General features: G+C 42.7%; 1 protein-coding gene across 1 annotated transcript in view; it reads right to left on the minus strand.

Annotated features, from left to right (window-relative positions):
* The window catches only part of LOC149184870 (uncharacterized), a 91844-nt gene extending 70926 nt beyond the window's left edge, over nt 1-20918 (minus strand). The window contains exons 1-3 of the mRNA XM_089415466.1: nt 20801-20918; nt 19768-19897; nt 19460-19538 (exon numbers count right to left, since the gene is read on the minus strand). Coding sequence (XP_089271592.1) covers nt 19460-19538; nt 19768-19897; nt 20801-20918 — 327 coding nt within the window. The remainder of the gene's footprint in view (nt 1-19459; nt 19539-19767; nt 19898-20800) is intronic.
* Between the last annotated feature and the right edge of the window lie 768 nt (nt 20919-21686).

A 21686-nucleotide genomic window follows, 5' to 3' on the forward strand; every position in this document is an offset into this window, starting at 1 on the left:
ACCTCTCAATCAATTGATCCCTGATCTGATGAACTTCAGCAAAGTCACTCATCCTTCTTGCCATGTCACTTTCCTCGTTCTGCTCTTCTTGCAAGAATTTGGCCACGGGGAGGATCAATTGGATTGGGAAAATAGCCTCAGTTCCATATACCAACTTGAATGGAGAATTCCCTGTGGACTTCTTGGTGGTAACCCTGTCAGCCCACAATGCAAACTTTAGTTTGGAGTCCCAGCTCCACTTTTTGTCTTCCAGCAGCTTCTTAATTATCCTTACCAAGCTTTTATTAGATGATTCTGCTAGGCCATTTCCTTGAGGATAATATGAGGTGGAATGCACTAATTTAATGCCCATTGAGTCACACATTTCCACCAACTCTTTTGCCCTGAAAGCTGCTGCATTGTCTGTAACCAATTTGTTTGGGCAGCCAAACCTGGTAAAAATGTTTTCTGTCAAGAATTTCATGACAACTTGGTGATCAGCTTTCTTAGTGGGGATGGCCTCGATCCATTTGGTAAAATAATCAGTGGCCACTAAAATCCATCTATGCTGGCCACTAGAATGTGGATTAATCTCCCCTATGAAATCCAAACCCCATTGCTAGAAAGGGCCACTGGTGTGTATTGGCTTTAGGGGAAAATATTTTAGCTGCTATCTTCCTGCAAATCTTTGGCACTCATCACAAGATTTGACAAATGAAAACACATCAGAGAATAGAGTGGGCCAATAATACCCAGCTCTCATGATCTTGTGGGCTGTGGTCTTCCAATAATGATGCCCTCCACAGATGCTAGAATGGAACTGGTGCATGAATTCCACAAATTGCTCCTTGTCTAGACATCTTAAGAGGATTCTAGATGGGTCCTTCCAATAAAGCTGGTTCTTATCAATACAAAACTTGGTTGCTCTGAGCTTGATGGTCCTGGAATGACTTAAGCTGAGGCCTAAGGGAACTAGTTTCGACAAGAAATGAGCTAAACTAGAATACCATTCACAAGTAGCCAAGTTCTCATCCAATCGCTGGCTCTGACTTCGTTCTTTTGTTGCCTCCTCTACTTGTTCAACCTCCGAATCTGCACCTATGCAATTTATGTCCAACAGACTGCAATTTTCTTCAACCATAAGCTTAGCCAGGCCCTGGCCTTTGACAAGCTTGGTGGGCTTTAATTCTATATTGAACTCAATGAGCTTTGCCATCCATTTAGCCCTTCTTCCATCAACATCTGACTATGATAGGACATCCTTTACCGAGGCAAAGGGTACATAAGCAATCACCTGGGAGTGCAGAATGTAGATTCAGAATGCCTTTAAAGACTTAATAAGAGCATAAGCCTGCTTTTCAATTATGTCATATCTTAATTCAGCATCCCTTAAAGTTTTGCTGAAAAAGGACACTAGGTGCTCTGTAACTTGATCATCCTTCTACAACAAGACTGCTACAAGGGTGTCACAGGAAGAAAAAGGGAAGATATGGAACTCCTTGTTATAGTCCGGGCTGATTAGAGTGGGGGCTTCCATAATAGCTCTTTTGATGGCCTCAAAATATTTTCTTGCTACATTGGTCCATTTAATCTCTGATCCCTTTTTCAGCATGGAGGTGATATGTTTCACTAGTTCTGCAAAATTGGGAATAAACCTCCTTACAAAGTTGATCTTGCCCAAAAAGGATTGAATGTCCTTTTTCGATCTTGGGATGGACAACGTCTCTATTGCTTTAACTCTTTCTGGATCAATCCTGACACCTGCAGCAAAAACAATATGTCCTAAGAGCTTGCCTTCTTCTAGAGCAAACTGTGACTTCTTGGGATTTACTAAAATCCCAAATTTTCTGCACTTCAGAAACACTTTCCCCAAATGCTGCAAATGATCCTGATGACTACTGGAGTAAACTATTATATCATCAAGGTAGATAAGGACAAACTTGTCCTTCTCTCCTACAAAAGCTATATCCATGGCCCTCTGAAAGGTGGCCCCAACATTCATCAGTCCAAAGGGCATCTTGGAGTACATAAAAGTGCCCCAAGGAGTGGTGAAGGCAGTCTTTTCTTGGTCCTCTGGATGCACAACAACTTGGTTGTACCCTGAAAATCCATCCAAGAAAGACATGACTCTAGCCCCTGAAACCTTTTGCAGCAAATGTTCCATCTTGGGCAGGGGATAGTTGTCTTTCTTAGAGCATTTGTTCAGGTTCCTAAAGTCAACACAGAGCTTGATTTCCCCACTTTTCTTCCTCACAACTACCAGGTTGGCTACCCACTTCGAATACCTCAGGGGAACTATGATCTTGGTAGCCAACAATTTCTTAATTTCTTTTTCAATCAAAGGAAGTAGCAGAGGGTTTATGGGTCTCAGCTTCTGCTTGAAAGGGATGGTGTCTTTCTCTAGTGGGATCTTATGCTAGATGATGTTTTTGTCATAAGTCTTAAGGTCACTGTATTCCCAGGCAAAGACATCAGCAAATTTCTTCATCAGGGTGCAGTATTCAGAACTTTGGGAAGTAGACAAGTGGGTGGACAGATTTATATACTTTGGATGATCTGGGCTTCCTATGTTATGCCTGTGGACTGTAGGTTTATTTTCTTTTTGGGCAGTCTTATAGGGTACATCATTATGGTCAAACAGCTTCTCTAGAGGCACCACCCCTTTAGGTATGTGGTTACTAGGCAATTGTACAATGTCGTCTTGGCCAATTTTGTTTCTTAGCTAAGACTAGTGACATTCTTCCATGGCTGCATTTTCTTGATCAATTTGCATTTCAGAGAATTCATCAATGACTTACAGAAACCTATTGACTTCATCATCATCCTCAAAAACTTTCCAGTATTTGACATTATCAAGCAGAGATGGTCTATATTTTAATTGAACTTCATAAGCCAATTTAGGGGGCATGGGAGGGATGAACATGCTAGTAGACATAGCAAGGGAATCAACAAGCTAATTTTTTACTCTAGGAATGTATGAGATACAAAAGCTACTAAAAGAATCTTTGAGCCTCCATACCTCATCTCTATACGCTTTCAGCCTGGGGTGCTTTGCTTGGAATGTTTTGTTTACTTGTTGAATGATTAGATCGGCATCTCCAAACACCTTTATGTCTCTGATTCCCATTTCTTTAGCAACATTTAAGCCCAATATCAAAGCCTCATACTCTGCTATATTATTTGTGACCTAAAAAGTGAGCTTGAAAGACAGATGTATGCATTCCCTTGTTGGGGGTACCAGCACTACACCTGCTCCTGTAGTCTCCCTAGAGCAAGCTCCATCAAAGAACATATTCCAAATCTATGGCCCTTCCTTCTCCATGACCTAGCATACTGGTTTCTTGAGCATCACTGAGGCCAACTGGGGTTCTTCAATTTGGAGAATACATGCTCCAAAATCAGTTTCCATAACATATATGGGATGATTAGTGGGATTCTTTTCATGACTAATGATAAATGCCAGTTGGGCTTCCCTGTACAACCTCTTGCTTTCTCCCCCAAAAACTGGGACAGTGGCATAGGACAGGTCATTTTGCAATGTCCCACCCAACCTCTTCATCCATCCTCTAGAAAGTAGCATGCCAAACTTAGGGGGGACATCTACTACTACAATATCCATCATCATTCTCTTCATGGGCAGCTGAGATAAGGTGATAGCCAAGTCTTTGATTAACCCTAGACATTTCACCTTTCTAGAATCAAAAGAGAACAAGTCATAATAAGGTCTAGTGATATCAAGGCCTAACTCATCCATGACAGCCTTGGGCATTATATTATGACTGGCGCCTGTGTCCAGTAAGAAATTGTGAAAGATTTTGTCATGAATGGTCAAGGAGACATAAAATGATGGGGAATTGTCATTAGCAGGTTCAGTCATTGGGCTAAGCACCACTGCAGGTTTGTCATCTTGCAAATTGACATAGTCATTTGATGCTTGTGTGGCTTTGAGCTCAAGGGCATCAAGGATGGGTTTCTTAAAGACCTCATTCTTTACTAGTTCTATCAGAGGTACATATATTTTCAACTTTTGGACTTCTGATTCAAAACTGAAAAGGGAAGGGAACTTGTCAAGGCCTCTTACCTCTTAAGTTGGTGCTTTGAGGATGTTGGGATCGGCTGCTGGTCGCTTTTGCTTGTTAACTTGCTGCTCTGTAGGAACAACAACTCTTTGGACATGGGTTTCTTTGCCATTACTCATCCCTAACCTCAGGTTATATCTCTACTGATTTTCAGTTTGTAGAACAGCTCCACTGTCCCACTCCTAGCTGGTCTGTTCCTTCAGCATGACTCTTCATAGGTAGCTAATGTGAAAAGGAAAAACTGCCTTTGTCTTCCATGCAGTGGATCTCATCCTCTTCATCAAACTACTCCTCCTCCATGACTACATTCTAGAAAGGAGTCTTCACCTTCTATTCTTCGTTGGCCTCTTTTCCCCTTTGCATGATCTGCAACTGCTCGTTTTCTCTTCTGTCTGGATTTGGATTTCTAGGAGCAAATGTATTAGGAACCTTTCCTTTCCCTGGATGTTACTCAACCTTCAGCTTGGAGATTTCAGAGGCCAATGACTCTATCATCTTGGTCATTTTTTCTATTTTGGGGTCTGAAGATGAAGAAGATTCACCCCTCTGTCTCCTTCGATCAGCATGTCCTTTGAGTTTCTCTGCAGCCATGATATTAGATTCTACCTCCAAGGCTGCATCTTGCATCTCAGCTAGAGAAGCACATCTTCTTTCTCTCAATAGCAGGAAGAAGTCAAAATCAAAGGCATTGGCATAGGTGAGTTTGGCAGAGGTGGGGATAGGTTTCACTTTAGCTGGGATCTTGATGTACATGCGGTTGAACCTTTTATTGAAATCAGACAATGACTCCCCATTTTCCCCTTTTAGGTTGTCAAACTTAGTATGATAATAGAGAAGGTCTTTCTTATCCCCCCAATGTTTTAGGAACACATCATCTAAGGCCTCAATGTCTGTTATAGACCTAGGGGTTAATTCTCTGAACCATTTTCTAGCCTCTCCATCTAAGCTTTGGACAAATACTCTCATCCAAGCATCATCTTCACTGATATCTAGGTTATCGGCATAGCTATTGAATGACTCAAGATGTTCTTTTGCGGTGACTCCTTTTGTCCCAGTGAATTTAGGCATGTACTTCTGATATTATCCTACAGGCATGGAATTCAAAGGAGTAGGCAATACCAAGGGCCAATACCTAGCAGCTATGATTCTTACCATTTTGGTGGGCGCTTGTGGGCCTGCCATGACTGTGGTGGATTGAAGAGTGCTGGCATCCTGAAAGGTAGGGAGTTGAGAAATGACTGACAGGGTTAAAGGAATATGATGGACAGGAGGGGGGGCTTCCCTTGGGCTAAAATCCAAAGGGGAACCTAAAGAATAAGGAGCTTTACGAATCTCTAAAAAAATTTCTTCACTGCTAGTACTAGAGGCTATATTCTCAATATGTATGTACTCTGTTACAAGCCTTTCTTGCAGAGATACATAAGATTGTTTAGGTTTACCTGATCCTGATGCTCCATTTTGTGATTTCTTTCTTTGCTTGATAATCTTCTCAGGGTCAGGTACTGGGTCAGCTGGTGATTTACGAGGATTTCTCTGAGTGTGCTTCACAAACTGAGCCAGAACTGTGATGTGGAGTCACCAAGAGGTTCAGCCTCCAGTAGAGTCGCCAAATAAATGATTACAACTAAAAAAGTGTCCAGACTTTGTCTATCATCAAAATTGGATCTGTATCGTTCTCCCAGGGAAGCTGAGCTTCAATCTCCTCTCCCCGACAACGACGCAAATTATGTTAGAGCTCCAAGAAACTCTCCTAGGTTGTAGCTTGGAGATGCCTAGTAACATATAATTTTCAATATGGTTCTAGGAACTTATTGGGATGGGTGATGGTTTGGTTCAAGCCAGATAAACACTTCTACTCTGTTTTTACTCCAGAAATGCATGAACACCCTTAGACTACAAGGCTTTAGACCACCAATGCTCAACAATTTGGAAATAAGGTGAATAGGCAAAGAATGCTAACCACACCACCAAATTCATACAGAATGATGATGGACAGCTGTAACTAGTTGAGAAGCTTGAAAATATAATCTATCAATGCAGAGATAAGATGACAGTTATCTTGCATTAGATACAGCAAAAACCTGAGTGACCCACTCACTGATGAATTCAATTGTCTAATCCAGTGATAAGATGATAATTATCTAGTTCTACACTTTAGAAGAAATCATGAATACGACACATCAGGCACAAGCTTAGAACAGAGAAGAAATGGGCATTGAGAAATTAACAACCAAAGAAGCTTGCATTTCTGAAAATGAAGATGAGACGTTGCAAGTTACAGAGTATCTACAGTCTCCAGAAGTTGAACCGAAAACACAATTTCCAACCATGGTTACATCTTTCTTCTGGCTATTTATAATCTATCATAGCAATGGCTCTTAGTTGTTTTAGGGATGGAGGGGTCTTAATTGACCACCAACTACCATTAAATGTCTGATAGCATCTTTGAACGTAGTTAGTTTCTTCACTATGAAAACCTGATCGGTTCTGGTACTTTGCTGTCCTTTAGGTGGTCAGATTGATTCATGGCAGTGGAGTTCCATGAATGTTTAATTCGGTTGCTAAGTCGTGCTGTGTCCTTTTATCCTTCGGCCATGCTCTTCTTTTAATTTAGTTTCATGGTCAGATTATTGCTAGCCTGACAGAGTCAACCATCTTCTCCTTCGGGTAACAGACAGGATGTGGGTATGGAGTGCATGCGCAGATTAACGGTCGTGAATGATTGCAGGTGGTGGCCATTGGATCAAGGGAGGTGTGCAGTGGAGATCGTGTTGTGGAGGCTAGCGGTCATGGTGGGAGCGGGACCTGTCTGGGCCGTTGGATCTTTAGGGAGGCAGATCAGACGACTATCGGGCGGCAGAGATGTGTGAGTGATAATGCGCGGGGTTATTTGATTTTAGTGGTAAATGGTTTTCATCGCGCGGGCATCGAGCGGTAAGTGGTAAATGTCAGAGCCCGCCCGATTCCATTCACAGGATGATACGTGGCAGCAGGGAAAAGAAAAACCACCCTCATCTGGTGGGTACCTGTCACGCTTGTTGTTTGCACAATATGGGCGCTGACTGTTAGATCTGATGGGGGTAATCTAATGGTGGGAGATGATCGGGCATGTTGGTGTATCGGATGGGACATGGACCATTGGATCGGCAGAAAGAGATCAACGATGGAGGGAGGTATTGAAGGTATGGGATGTCTTCGGGGAATGTGCTATAGGCGCGTAAGGTATTGGGGTAAGGTTTTATGGGTATATTGGGCTTTCACACTAGGAGCTAAGGATAAAAAGGGCTATGTCGGGGTATGAAAGTGAATTCAGGAAATGGGATGGGTAGAGTGTGAGAGAGGTAAGAGAAGAAGGGGAATAATGGCCCATGTGGGACCTCTTTAACAACAAAGAAGCAGACCACACCTTTCCTTTAACCTTCAAAAAGTCAACACTGCACCTCAGTGCTAACAGTTGGGTCAACAACAATTTCTTGGTATAGCAAGAAACAGAGATCTGTAGCACTTGACTCAGCAGAGCCTGAGTATATGACTGCTAGTCAAGAAACATGTGAGGCTAATTGGATGAGGAAGATCCTGTTTGGTCTCTTTAGTTAGGGGATGGAGCCTACATTGATCCACTATGACAATCAAAATTGTATAAAACTATCTGAAAATCTAGTGTTTCATGATAGATCCAAGAATATAGACATCAGGTACCATCACCTAAGAGATTGTGTGTAGAGGAGGATTGTTATATTACAGTACATTCCTACAGAAGAGTAGGATGCAAACATCTTGACAAATTATTTGTCAAGAGGCAAGTTTGAATTCGACATGAGTAGGATTGGTGTTGTTCAGAAACCTTTCCTTACTAAGAGGGAGTGTTAAATTCTAGCAACAAAAGGCTTCATTTGACTTATGCCTTAGTCAAATAAGGAAATTCTAATTTCCATTCAATAGGATAAGTTGGAAGGTAGTTAGCAAGAGTGACATGGCCAAATCAGTAAGTTAATTCAGTCAATTCGAGTTTCCGGGCTAGAAGTAGAGTTGTGTGCAAGTTGGTGGCTAAGATATAGCTATATAGAGGTGTTATCTTTAGTGAAAGTCAGTTATTTGAGTTCTCGTCTAGAATAAAGTCAGTATGAGTTCAGTTCAGTAGTTATAATTGTTGTAAAGTCAAATAACTCTCAGTTAACTAGTCAATTGACTAAAAATAGCCCTAGTCATGCATGCAATTCAAATTGCCTAGTGAAGTTGCAGAGAAAAAAGGCACATTGTAATTATTATTGTATACTAGTGAGTGTATGTTGGGCATGGAATCCCCCAAAGGCATGTTTTGGGGCTCAAAGCCCAAGTTTTGACCGAATTGTGTTGTAAAGCTCCGCGAACTGCAGGCGTGGAAGTATGTTAGAGTCACAAGGTTGTTCGCCCTAGTTTTGTAATGTAATGTTGGCCTACCCATGATCTGCAGACCATGGGATTGTATAAATAGAGCGAGACTCTAAGTGTAAAAGATAGAGAAAAAGTAGAGAAGCAAGAGTCTAAGTGACTAAGTGTAAAGTGTATCTTTGGGTTGTAGGGTAGGAGAAGGCTCTACAGCTGAGTGCGCATAGGCCTAGTAGTCTGCAACTAAGTGTGCGGACCCCTATAGCTGAGTGTGCAGGGTGGAGTCAAGTCTGTAACCGAGGAAGAAATTAATAAAGAGAAGTTTTATCATAATTCTATGCATCTGTTATTGGGTTAATACATGTTTGATATAATTTGCAAATATACTATTTATTTATTGCGTGCACTTGTATGAATGGTTAATATTGTTAACTATAACTTAAAGCATGCAAGTAGGCTAAGATAATCAACTAACATTGGAATATCAGTAAAGTCTTGGGTAATAACATAGAAGCATAGCATTCAGCCCTTGAGTAGGGCTGCGCAAGGGTAGTACCTCACACTGCAAGGGACGGGAAAGTGTGCGAAGAGACCTGCGCACAGGGTCGAACTGCAGACCACTAGAACTCATCAAATATCTCTAGGGTGTGGAAACCTGGTTCTAGCACCCTCCCATACTACTTCGGGTGAGACCTTAGTCTGCACTCTACGAACTGTTGCCGAAAGGGCCAGTGGTACTAGGATTTGTTTGGCTAAATCACCTTTGAACCTGGGTCAGGCCCCAACAAGCCAACAAATTTTTGTTGCCGGTACCGGGATTTGCATAAGAGATGTCTGATGTAAAATCACTGTAATTCAAAAAATAAAGGAATTGAAGAGTGGCTGGGTAGGGAGATTCATGAGTTTGCTGTGCAGGAAAACATGAATCCGTGAGTATCAAAGGAAGAGTGTTTAGAGCACTACTTATATACGAAAATCCATGAAATTTTCTTTGCATCCTTCCCCTCTGAGTTGTATGAGTGGATCATGAAGTTAGCATACAGTCAGGGAAAGTGTAGGCTCGACAAACCTATTGTGTGGACTCTAGAGCTGGTGTGCAAACTAGAAGCATCGGAAGATAAAATCATGCACGTTGTGGACCATTGGATTGACCGAATTATAGGAGGGTTTATCACAGAGTTCGCGGTAGATACTTCAGTCAGCTACTGTGAGGCAGAATGACGCTTCCTCAAAGGACAACGAGGTAAGTACGTTAAATTTTTGAACACTTGGATTAAGATGCTACTGTGTGAAAAGAAGGTTATGTGAATAAATTGATGTTTGGGGCTACACAAAATGGGAGGATCTATCGAAATGAAGGTAGCGCAGAGATAGAAACTAGCCCCTTGATTTCACCTCCGTGAGAAAGCGAGGAAGAGCTCGTGAAGGTTTCACCAAGAAGTGTGATCAGTTTGATAAGGCAGTGAATTCCGTGCATACCACTTCCACCTACACCACCGCCAGTCTCACCATCTTCACCCCCGTCTTCGCCCACACCACCTCTGCCACCACCACAATTCAATATGGCAAGTGCGATAAAATTACCAGTGTTCAAAGGAGTAGGGAATGAAGATCCAGACCAATTTTGGTTTGTGGTAAAGGCTGTATGGGAAGCGCAGGGAGTCATAGATGACAATATAAAGAAAGCAACGTTGGTCAGTGCCTTGTAGGATCGTGCACTGACATGGTATATTAAGCATTCCAATGACAATCCAAACACAGGGATCGCGGATATCCAAGTTGCGCTAAATAGGGAATTTAGTAGGCCAAAATCAAAGACACAATCAATTATCAGATTTAAGGAAATCACAATGCTTCCAAGCGAGACCCCCTGGGAGCTGGATCAAAGACTGAAGGGTATGATTCATGAAGCCAACATGACCTTGACAGATGGGCAACACCGCACATGGTTTGTAGTGTCACTAACACTGCATCTAAGGACCGCACTGTCACAGCAGAAGCTATCCACTCAGGCCGAGGCCTTGGAGATCGCAATGAGACTGCACAAGACCCCGATACAAGATCCTAACCTGGGAGTCCAACAGATCCACACACAGTTGAAAACTTGTGTCTTGAGATGCAGAGTTTGAAACAAGACAGGACAACTCGCCCAGAAGCACGCGAGGAAGTATGGTGCATAAAGTGCAAAGGCCAAGGACATGACAAGGACCATTGTCCAGTTTTCGCAAACTACCTAGTGGGAGGAGGGCCAATTCCATTAAGACCAGAGGCACAAGTAGGACCGAGCGCGGTGCCTGCATTATGGTGCACGATTTGTCATATAGTAGGGAAGCATGCTACAAATAACTTCCATCTATTACATAAGTATAAGCAGACGTCCCAACAGTTGTTCTGTAATTTTTGCAGGTCAGTAGGCCACAATGAGCATACCTATAGAAGTTTAAGAAATGATGATGGATCAAACTCCTACCTACAGAGTTCAGACTGAAACAGGAGCCCTCGATCAAAATGCAGGGATGGCGCGCACTGGATTTCAGGGGTGCAGACCAGGTCGAGGTGGAATGGGGCCAGGAAGGGGTCACGAATAGCTAATTTGTTACAATTGCAGAGGGTTAGGGAATTATTCTCGCGATTGTACAAATCTGACGAAACCATCGTGCTTATACTGTACCCAGTTTGATCATGAGATGGAGGACTGCCCCACACTGATAGCAAGGTTGCGTGATAAAGGAACACTCTAGCCTCCCCCGACTGAGAACCTACAAATGATGAGGTCTGAGCCACACGAGAAAGACCTAAATGTAAATATCGTGCTCCGAAGTGGTATCATGATAGGAGATAACAAAGGCAAGCAGCTTGAATAGAGTGCCTGGGTTTGCAAGGCTCCAACGAAGGAACCAAAATTTGATTTGGAGAGCGCTAAGGAGACATTCATGGAAGCTAAGAAGAGCTTCATGGAGGCCTCCACTTCAGGTAGTAAAGACAAACTGGAACCAGAGATGGAGCCATTAATGCTCACTACCTTTCTGCAGACATGCATGAAGTTGCTGTGCCACAACAAAGCGGTGAAGGGGCTGTAAGAACTCATCACTAGATGTGCTAGATCACGAGAACCGCGCGTAGTCTGAAAGCTCGGGAAGCACATAACGCGAATGGGAAGAGAGATGAGGTTGACCGCGCATATCTGGGAATATGAAATGGATCAAGTGATTTTGGATCTAGGATTGGACGCGAATGTCCTGCCAAAGTAGAGATGGGAACGCATGGGCAAGCCTGCATTGCAATGGTCTCCTATTCATGGTGAACCAGAAAAAGATCCTATCAATGGGAATATTGTAGGGAATAATGGTAGATATCGAAGGTGTGAGCGTGCTTGCAGATTTCAAAGTGATAGAGATTGTTGATGACAATCCCTATCCCGCGTTACTAGGAATAGATTGGACCACTAACATGAATGGAGTGATAAATCTAAAGAAGCACAAGATGATTTTTGAGAAAAAGTCACTACGCATAGTGGTACCTTTAGACCCTACGAAAGGATCACGCTACACAGAGCCAGTGCGCGACTGCGACAACCACGACGATCTAGATTGTATCTACAAGATAGCTGTATGAGAGCAGGACTAGGTGAATCCAACAGTGGATGGCAGGATTTCGTGGGAGCGCAAAAACTCCTACACCTCAGATTCAGATGAGGAAATAGAACGATGGTAGAATAGGTTACACGAGGTAACCACGCTCAACTGCAAAATGATGATAAGGTCACTGCATTGCGTGACAACAGAGGTAAGAGATCTTCCTATGTATGATGGGTTGACAGAGGTGGATGATTTCTTGAACAAGTTTGAAAGAGAAGCGCCGGAACAACAACAGTTCGATGCTCTGAAATGGGTACTAAGCGTTACACCCGCAAGGTCATGGGGTACGCACCAACAAAATTTTTAGGACTAGCGCAAATGTAGAAGGATGATGCTCATGCAGTTTGGGAAGCCTCCGATGCGAATGGAACCCATGTATGATGGACGAAACAACCTATGCACCCACCTTTCCAAATGGGTACAGACGTATGATGCACAACCTACACGAATGCACACCATCCTCATGATAGGAAACACGATCAACAAGCAGGAAGATGCAGGATGATGGCACGAATGACGACCAAGAAGTATGGTAAGACCAAGCGTGTCGAAGATTCTCCACGTGGAATCCTTTGACAAAGTATGTGAAGTATTGAACGAAACGCACTGACTGGGACTACACGTACCAACGGCTCTATGGGCTTATAGGACCATGTGAAAAACCATGACCGCGTGGGCACTTCGGAAGCTGAAGTATGAAGCAAATGCTGTGATCCTTATGAAATATGTGAAGCCTAGTCCATGCACAGTAGCACCCATAGATACGATGGTTCACAAAACCTGGAAAGAAGAAATCACACAGCCACAAGAAACAGAACGCATGGGACTTGAGGAAGAAATCCAACAGGGAAACCTTAGACTCCAAGAACTTGAAGAAGATAGGATACGGTTATGAAAGAAAAGTGCGTTGGTGGATGCGGAAGTCAAGAAGTTGGAGGACGAGATAAAGGAAGAGTTTCTCACCGAAAAAACTAGGATGGTAAGGCAAGGTGCATACGATCATACTAACAAGTTTGAGAACTATCGTCATGAATTGATTAGTCTGATGCCTTGGCTTGGACTGCATATTGCTAAGCATAGTGACCAGGGTAGCGCGTTGCAAATGGTGAAGTGTGCGATGCCGACCATAACAATAAAAGGTGGGGATTCTCCAAGAACCATGATGGAGGATAGGATGGAACTCTACATGGGTGGTGCAACCACCTGACTAGCCAAGGGAAGGATAGTCTTAGTGCTCCAGGCAGTTGGAAGGGAGCGCGGGACTATAAACTATTCTGCCTGGGTGCTGCGTGATATTGGAGATATGTGCAGAAGCAAAGAGGCACAAGATCTATGATTGCACATGGGGGGCTACGCTGTCATGCGGATTGGCCAGAAAGTGATCGTTTAAGTCACTATTCATGATGGGATGCTCGACTTGAGGCCAAGTGGAGCAGGCGGCAGGCATTTAAGACGCGATTTATGGGCAAGATTTGGGAAAATCTGCCACCAAGGGAGCATTAATGAACCGGAATTGGGGGGAACGATCGAATTCGAATTCAAAAAGTGTTATAAAATACAAAGGGCTGCCCAGTAAACAACACTTGGTCATTTGTGAATTGAGCGATTGAGCGAGCCCTAAGTATTGTGAGCCAAGCATTGATTAAGCTCCTGAATTTGTGAGTGACAGACTGCAGCACAGACACCATGACAACAACTAAGGATGGTATGGGGATAGAAGAGGTAATTTTTAGCGAGGTTGCGCAGGCCTTAACTATGGAGGATGTTCCAGAAGGTGACGGGATTATGGCAAAGATCCGAAAAGTACACGAAGACCCAAGAAGGATAAACAAGCAATGGCTCCTGTACGTGTGTCCCCACCAAACCCGCTACACAGCAAATTTTCGATGGAAGAGAAGGGGGAAGTTGTCAAGATAGAAACAGATGAGGAAGAATAAGATTTGCAAGCCCTTATCATCATAGAGGAAGAAAACGAAGGCATGGAGGTGGATACTCAGCCTAGGCACTCTGCAACAAAACTACCCGCCTATGTCCCTTCTTGGAAAGGGAAGGCCAAATTCCCCAAGGACCTGGACAAGACCCAGACCCCACTCCTCCCAGATGGCATTACGTTTGAAGGCACACATGTGGGCTACGTGTTGACCATGAAATTTGAATATTGGGACCTCACTGACCGTAAGAAGTTCCCCCACTTGGAGACTAGAAACCTCATGAAGCAGCACACCACAGGGGTGGTAACAACATTAGAGCCGCGGAAATGGTTGCGCGGTGTGGAAAAGGCCGGGTTGCTAAACCTACTTTAGTGCCACATTTCCACCACCCCCCAATAACCGTTTTCGTCATCAGGCAGCTGCTCTGCCGGGTGCATGATGGGTATTTATGGCTGGAGGAGCCCATCCCCATCATGATAGACTTGATTCGTTTCCTGACTTCCATACAAAGGAAAGGACCCCACGACCATATCAGAAGGAAAGGGCAGTGATTTGGCCCTCGCGGAGGCCATGAAGACGAAGTACAAGCTGGAAAAGAAGAAGAGGGGTTATGCCATCTCCAGCATCAAGGACAAAGCGGTACATGTGGCAACCCAAATTCTGGCAGGCAAAGTTATGCGAAAGTGCCGCGCAGATGAGGTACCTACGCCGGTGGTCGCACTGGCCAAGCAGTGCGCAGAGGGGGTCTAGTTTAACTGGTCCGAATTCCTCTGCACATAATTCTTAGAGAATTGTCACAAAGCCTAGGAGCAGGGTAAAACCTTCCACTATGCATGGCTATTGCTGTCCATAGTGCTCGTAGCAGGGGAATTGCCAGAGGATAGTCAATTCCCCACAATTGACAGAGATTTACTGGAGGCTGCGAAGTACGCTTCGCTCTGGGCCACGAAGGACGCGACAAGGATACGCGACACCAAGATCTTCTGGGTGCTCATGGAGATGACCATCCGAATGTGGATCAACCGTAAGCCGCGGTTGTCACCCATGGTTTACAACAATCTGCAGAGTTTCGTAGAATTCAAGGCAGACATGCACAACATCTTTATCAGGGCATGCAAGGATCCGACGAAGCAGTGGACGAAGCTACCTTTTGTAGCCACTGACGATGCCATTTTTACTGTCTTGGAGGCATGGCCTCCAGAATGGCGCACCCCCAACATTGCAAAACTCTAGAGGTCGACAGTGCAGAACAAGAAAGATGATGCCAAGTTTCACATTGCACAGTTGGTCAAGAAAAGGCGGAACGAAATAGCAGCAGTCGAGGTGCGGGCAGCGCAGGAAGCGGCACAGAAAGCTGCCGAGCAGAAAAAGGCCACAGAAGCAACAATAGCAGCACAGGAAGCAACCACAAAGGCAGGTGAGGGCTAAGCAATGCCTTTGCAAGGGCAGGAGGCAGAGGAGGAAGAAACAGAAGAAGGATGCGTGGACCCACGGACTGCGTCCACCCAGCTGAAGCGACAACACCCAATGGAGCGGGCAGGGCCGCGGAAGAAGTTCAAGGCCTCAGAATTGTCCATTGACCCGATCACCCTGACCGAGGATGATCAGCATGACATCGGCGAGATGGTACGCGATGCCACCAATGAGGCTCTTCATGATTTCATGTAGGAGCACCAGACTGTGTTGGGGGCCCTCAGAGTATAGTTGCAGGACTTACAGGTGCACCCCCCTCAGGTTGGTACCCTTTCAACCAACCTCATAGTTGGATCCATGGCAGCAGAGTAGATGTTGCACGCACGGATGACGAACACAATCGTGTCGCTAGAAGGGGATCTAGTGGCATCAAATGAGGATGAAAGGCTATCAGTTAGCACGATGAAAGGTCTCGGGGTTAATCTCGCTGCCCTTCCACGCGAGACATTATATCTATTACAGGATGGGATAACAACACAGCTGCGTGCTAGGGAGAGCCAGGTGCTCCAAGTCCTTAGCGAGCAAAAGATAAACATGGAATAAATCATCGTGTAGTGCGTTGAATTGGTGTCGGAAAATCAACAGTTGGTGCAAGTGATAGGCGATGCTTGCTGCAGCATCCCAGAGCTGGCCATCCCAGTAGATCTACTGGCAGAGGTGCGAAACCACAGGTTAGCAACAAGATTCCGTGAGGCCAAGGAAGAAATGACAAAGGTTCAGCTAGAGATAAATCTTCAGATCGCTGAGCTGCAATTACAAGCGTAGCCATCCACTCCCCTAGAAGTTAGAGAACAACACGTTAGCGTTATCACAGTGAGATTGGAGGAAATTGGAGGTGCAGTGCGAGACTACACCAACATGTTGGAAGAATCACTTGAGTTCCTCACAACTCTGCAGGAGGACCCCAACATCTAGCACTTAGAGACAAAGGCATGAGAATCCAACAAAAATATGACAGTGTCCAAGGAACTACGCAGACAGTGGTCCTCACCCAACGACTTGCGAGGATGTAGTAGGCTAAAGCACTGAAGGAGCAGGTGGATGCGGCGCGACACAAGGAGGTAGTTCTCAAAGCGCGCATCTAGCCTTTGATCAACGAGGCCTTCACCATCACGGCAGATATTGAAGGCAAGCTCGCGAACATATAGGGGATGCACACATTGATGCAGAGAAGCACCCTAGACACAAAGGTCTCGGAACAGAGCATGCAGTAGATCCAGCAAGCAACAACTCAGTGCACTGCTAATCTCCGCACAGTTCAAGAATAGTTAGAGGGACTCCATGCAAAGATTGACGCACCGACTGAGTGACTCAAGGGTGAGTCACGATGTTTGTATTGGGGGCTTGTTGGGCATCGAATCCCCCCAATGCATGTTTTGGGGCTCAAAGCCAAAGTTTTGATCGAATTGTGTTGCAAAGCTCCACGAATTGTGGACGCGGAAGTATGTTAGAGCCACAGGGTGGTTTGCCCTAGTTTTGTAATGTAATGTCGACCTACCCATGGTCCACTGACCATGGGATTGTATAAATAGAGCGAGGCTCTAAGTGTAAAAGATAGAGAGAAAGTAGAGAAGCAAGAGTCTAAGTGACTAAGTGTAAAGTGTATCTTTGGGTCGTAGGGTAGGAGAAGGCTCTGCAGCTGAGTGCGCAGAGGCCTAGTAGTCTGCAGCTGAGTATGCGGACCCCTGCAGTTGAGTGCGCAGGGAAGATTCGAGTTTGTAATCAAAGAATAAATTAATAAAGAGAAGTTTTATCATAATTCTGCACATCTGTTCTTGGGTTAATACATGTTTGATATAATTTGAAAATATACTATTTATTTACTGCGTGCACCTGTATAAATGGTTTATATTGTTAAGTATAACTTAAAGTATGCAAGTAGGCTAAGATAATAAACTAACATTAGAATATCAGTAAAGTCTTGGGTAATAATGCAGAAGCGCAATGTTCAGCCCTTGAGTAGGGCTGCGTGAGGGCAATACCTCAGGCTGTGAGGGATGGAAAAGTGCACGAAGGGACTTGCACGCAAGGTCGAACCGTGGACCACTTGAACTCATCAGAAATCTCCAGGGTGCAGAAACCTGGTTCTAGCACCCTCCCATACTACTTCGGGTGAGACCTCAGTCCGCGCTCCATGTACTATTGCTGAAAGGGCTAGTAGTACCGGGATTTGTTTGGCTAAATCACCTCTGAACCTAGTTCAGGCCCCAACAAGCCAACAATGTACAATGTTTGCATGCAACAAGTGAGCTAATTTCCTCAAGTATTGTGCAAGGAAATAGGAGCTTCCCTATTATTTAGGAGCAAGAATTGTGCAAGGAAATAGGAGGAGTTATGAGGCATTTTTTGGCTAAGTATTGGCTAGAGCAGACTTAGGAGGAGATCAGCATTGCATTGTAGATTGAGATTCAAGCATTGAAGCAGTCATTTCAATAGATCATTGTTCTCGTATGATATAATACAAATAGAGGAGGGGCTTTTCCCAGTTGGGTTCCCCAGTAAAAAAAAATTGTGTTCATTGTGATTGAATGAGTGCATATGTTTCTATTGTTAGTTTTCCTTTCATAAAATTTAGTAGAATAAATTTGTGTCTATTGATTTTAGTCTAAATTCATAAGCAGCTGCAAATTTCAAGTTATTTCTACAACGCATGGGTCTACAATCCATTGTTTACGTGGTTTCATAGTCTCATGGGAATCACCATAGTGACCCATATTTCCCTATCATAGTGGTTTAACAACTAGGAAACAAACACCATGTGGTTTTATAACATTACAACAAGCAGCATAGTGATCCAATCCTCCACTAAGATCCTCATTTATTAATCAAGCTTAGACCTATTATCTAGTGGCCTCAACATAGTCACAAAGAACACCCTCCCTATTCACAAAGAACACGATTCAATTTTTGCCCATCTTCTCCTTCTCTACACTGGTATCTTTGAATCAAATTTCCTCTCTAATGTCTTCATTAGGAACTCCCTTGTTCCATGATTTCTGGCACTTTGCATTCTCTCTATGTAGCAAGATTTTGTGCCAATCGTTTTGTGCCTCCTCTGCATACTTAATAATTTTTCCTTCTCAAAACAACTTCCAGAATACTAATGTTTTTTTTTTCCTTCACAACCCCCGTAATTTTGGTCTGCATCCTCCTTTTTGCCTTTGCCATGTTCCATGAGGAAAGGAAAAGGTGCGGGTAGCATCCTCCACTCAGGTTTCCCACTCTGGCTTCAATGCTTCTCAGTGCAAGCTAGTTTTTGGTTAGGTAGTCATGACAATTAAGGGTGGTTGATATGGCCTGCTCACTGCCCACTATAGGAAAACGAACCCGCACTCAACAACCCTCCCCTAAAAACTTTGGATCCATATGTCCCTCCATTCAGGCCAGTCATCAATTTGTTTCCACATAGATTCACATACATCTATATTGTATATAGTTATGGTTACATACACTTGGTGTTATGAAAAATGGTTGTTACACGAACCTTAATTATATGAAATCCACTCTTAACGGATTCCACAACTTGTGGAAGAACATTTATAACATAGTTAAATTCAAAAATACATTAAAATTGAGGTAAAAAATAGGAAAGAAACAAATGAGTATAATACATATGTGAAAGAAACAGAAATACATAAATTCAAATAACAACAGCTATAGCTGCTTGATTACAGAATCAAAGAAATTACACAACCAAAAATCGAGAGTGAATTCTCTTCCTTGGCTAAGCATATGTATTTATACCAAAATTAATGTCAGTTACAACAATTAAAATATTCATTTCCAAGGCGGTGCTGCCCTTTCGTTCTGCAAGCAGTGAGGCGGTGCTAACCTCCGAAAGAATGAAGAGCCAAGGCGGTGGCAAGAAGAGCCAAGGCAGTGGCTATTATGAAATAATTATTTTTACATTCCCTCCCCCCCTTAATTATTTCACAAAACAAAAAAAACAAAACTTTGCTATTACATCAAAATGTCGTTACTTCATGCATACCCCTATGTTTTCCCTGTGATTTTTGAAGAGTTCCTTTCCCAATGGTTTTGTAAATATGTCTGCAAACTGGTCTTCTAATCTGCAGAACTCCATACATATTTCATTATTGCTTACTAATTCTCGAATGAAATGATACCTCGTATCAATATGTTTACTCTTCTTATGGAAAACATGATTTATTGATAATGCAATAGCAGATTTGTTGTCACAGAAAAATATGAGTGGGATCTCTCTGTTCATGCAACAACTCTTTCAAAATTCTTCTCATCCAAACATTTTGGCATGCTGTTGTTGTGGCTGCAACATACTCTGTTTCAGTTGATGATAGAGTCACAATGGATTTCTTCACTAATGCCCATGAAACTACACCTGAACCAAAACTGAACACATACCCAGATGTGCTCCTCATGTCATCAATATTGCCTGCAAAATCACTATCTGTATATCCAGTTAGTTTAAAATCTAAATCAGATGCATATAGGATACCATAATTTCTTGTTCCAGCAACATATCTTAAAATCCTTTTTCCAACTAGCCAATGGGTACTCTTTGGAGACTCCATGAATCTAGAAATTAAACTTACACCAAACATTATATCGGGCCTTGTTGCAGTCAAATACATAAGACTTCCAACCAATTGTTTAAACAAGGTTGGATCAATATCTGAACCATGATCATCCTTACTAAGTTTTGTACCAATTGAAATTGGGGTTACAGTTGGATTGCAATTTTGCATCCTGAACCTTTTCAATATATCCTTTGCATACTTAGATTGAAAAATGAAAATACCATCTTCAGATTGAGTTACTTCAATACCAAGAAAATATTTCATTAGGCCTAAATCAGTCATATCAAATTCTCTTTTCATGTTCATCTTAAAATCATATATTGAGAGATCTCTAGTGAAAATAAAATCATCAACATATAAGCACACAATCAAAATTTTACCATTCTCGTTTACTTTTGTATACAAATTTGGCTCACTTGGACTCCTGATGAATCCATTGGTGTTCAGATATTCATCAATTCTACTATACCATACTTGGGGTGCTTGTTTCAATCCATATAATGCTTTCTTTAATTTGTAAACTTTATCTTCTTGACCATCAATTTCATATCCACGAGGTTGTTTCACATAAACCTCTTCTTCTAGAAAACCATTTAAAAATGCAGACTTAACATCCATCTCATATATTTTCCATTTATTTTGTGCAGCTATAGCTAATACCATTCTCATTGTGTCAAGTCTAGCTACAGGTGCAAAAGTTTCATTATAATCAATACCAGGTTGTTGACTAAACCCCTAAGCTACAAGTCTTGCTTTATGCTTTTCAATTTCACCTTCAGCATTCACTTTAGTTTTGTAAATCCATTTAACACCTATAGTATTTTTACCTTCAGGAAAATTTACAAGTTCCTGAGTATTATTTCTTTGTATAGCATCAATTTCTTCATCCATGGCTTTTATCCAAGCTTTTTATTTCACAGCTTCATCAAAATTTACTAGATCATATGCAAGTAGTACAAAATTTGAAACTTGATCTATTTAATCATTCTTCTCCTACAATTCCTTTAAACTTCTAGCCTTCTGACCTTTAATTCTTCAATGTAGCTATTTTAGGATTAAAATCATGACTTACCTCTGATCCAGTTGTTTGTTGTCCACCATAACCTGATGGTTCGCCATGTTCATGATTTCTCGGTGTTCTGAATTGTAATGGACTAACTCTTGGTGATTGGCTTACTAGCGTGCTTGGAGTAGGTGTATATGGAATTGGTTGTCCACCCTGTGCTTCTTGCTCATCTTCATTATCATATCCATGAGATAATATAGTTGTCTCTGCAACAGATTTATCTATGCTTCCATCCCAAGCTTCTTCTTCCTTGAACTCAACATCTCTACTAATAATATATTTCTTGGTGATGGGATTATAAAGTCTATATGCTTTAGACTCGTCACTATATCCAATAAATATACATTTCTCACTTCTATCATCTAACTTCTTTCTCAATTCTTTAGGAACATGTGCATAAGAAACGCAACCAAAAATTCTTAAATGAGATATATGACAACTCTTACCATTCCATGCTTCTTCGGGAACTCGATCCTTCACGCTCTTATTTGGACTTCTGTTAAGAATATAAACAACACAAGCTACTGCTTCTCCCCAATATTCATTTGGTAGATGCTTCTCCTTCAACATACTTCAAGCCATATTCATAATAG

Source organism: Pinus tabuliformis, chromosome 3_2 (genome assembly GCF_031772625.1).
Source record: "Pinus tabuliformis cultivar Carrire ecotype Pingquan chromosome 3_2, CPIR1, whole genome shotgun sequence".
NCBI lineage: Eukaryota > Viridiplantae > Streptophyta > Pinopsida > Pinales > Pinaceae > Pinus > Pinus tabuliformis.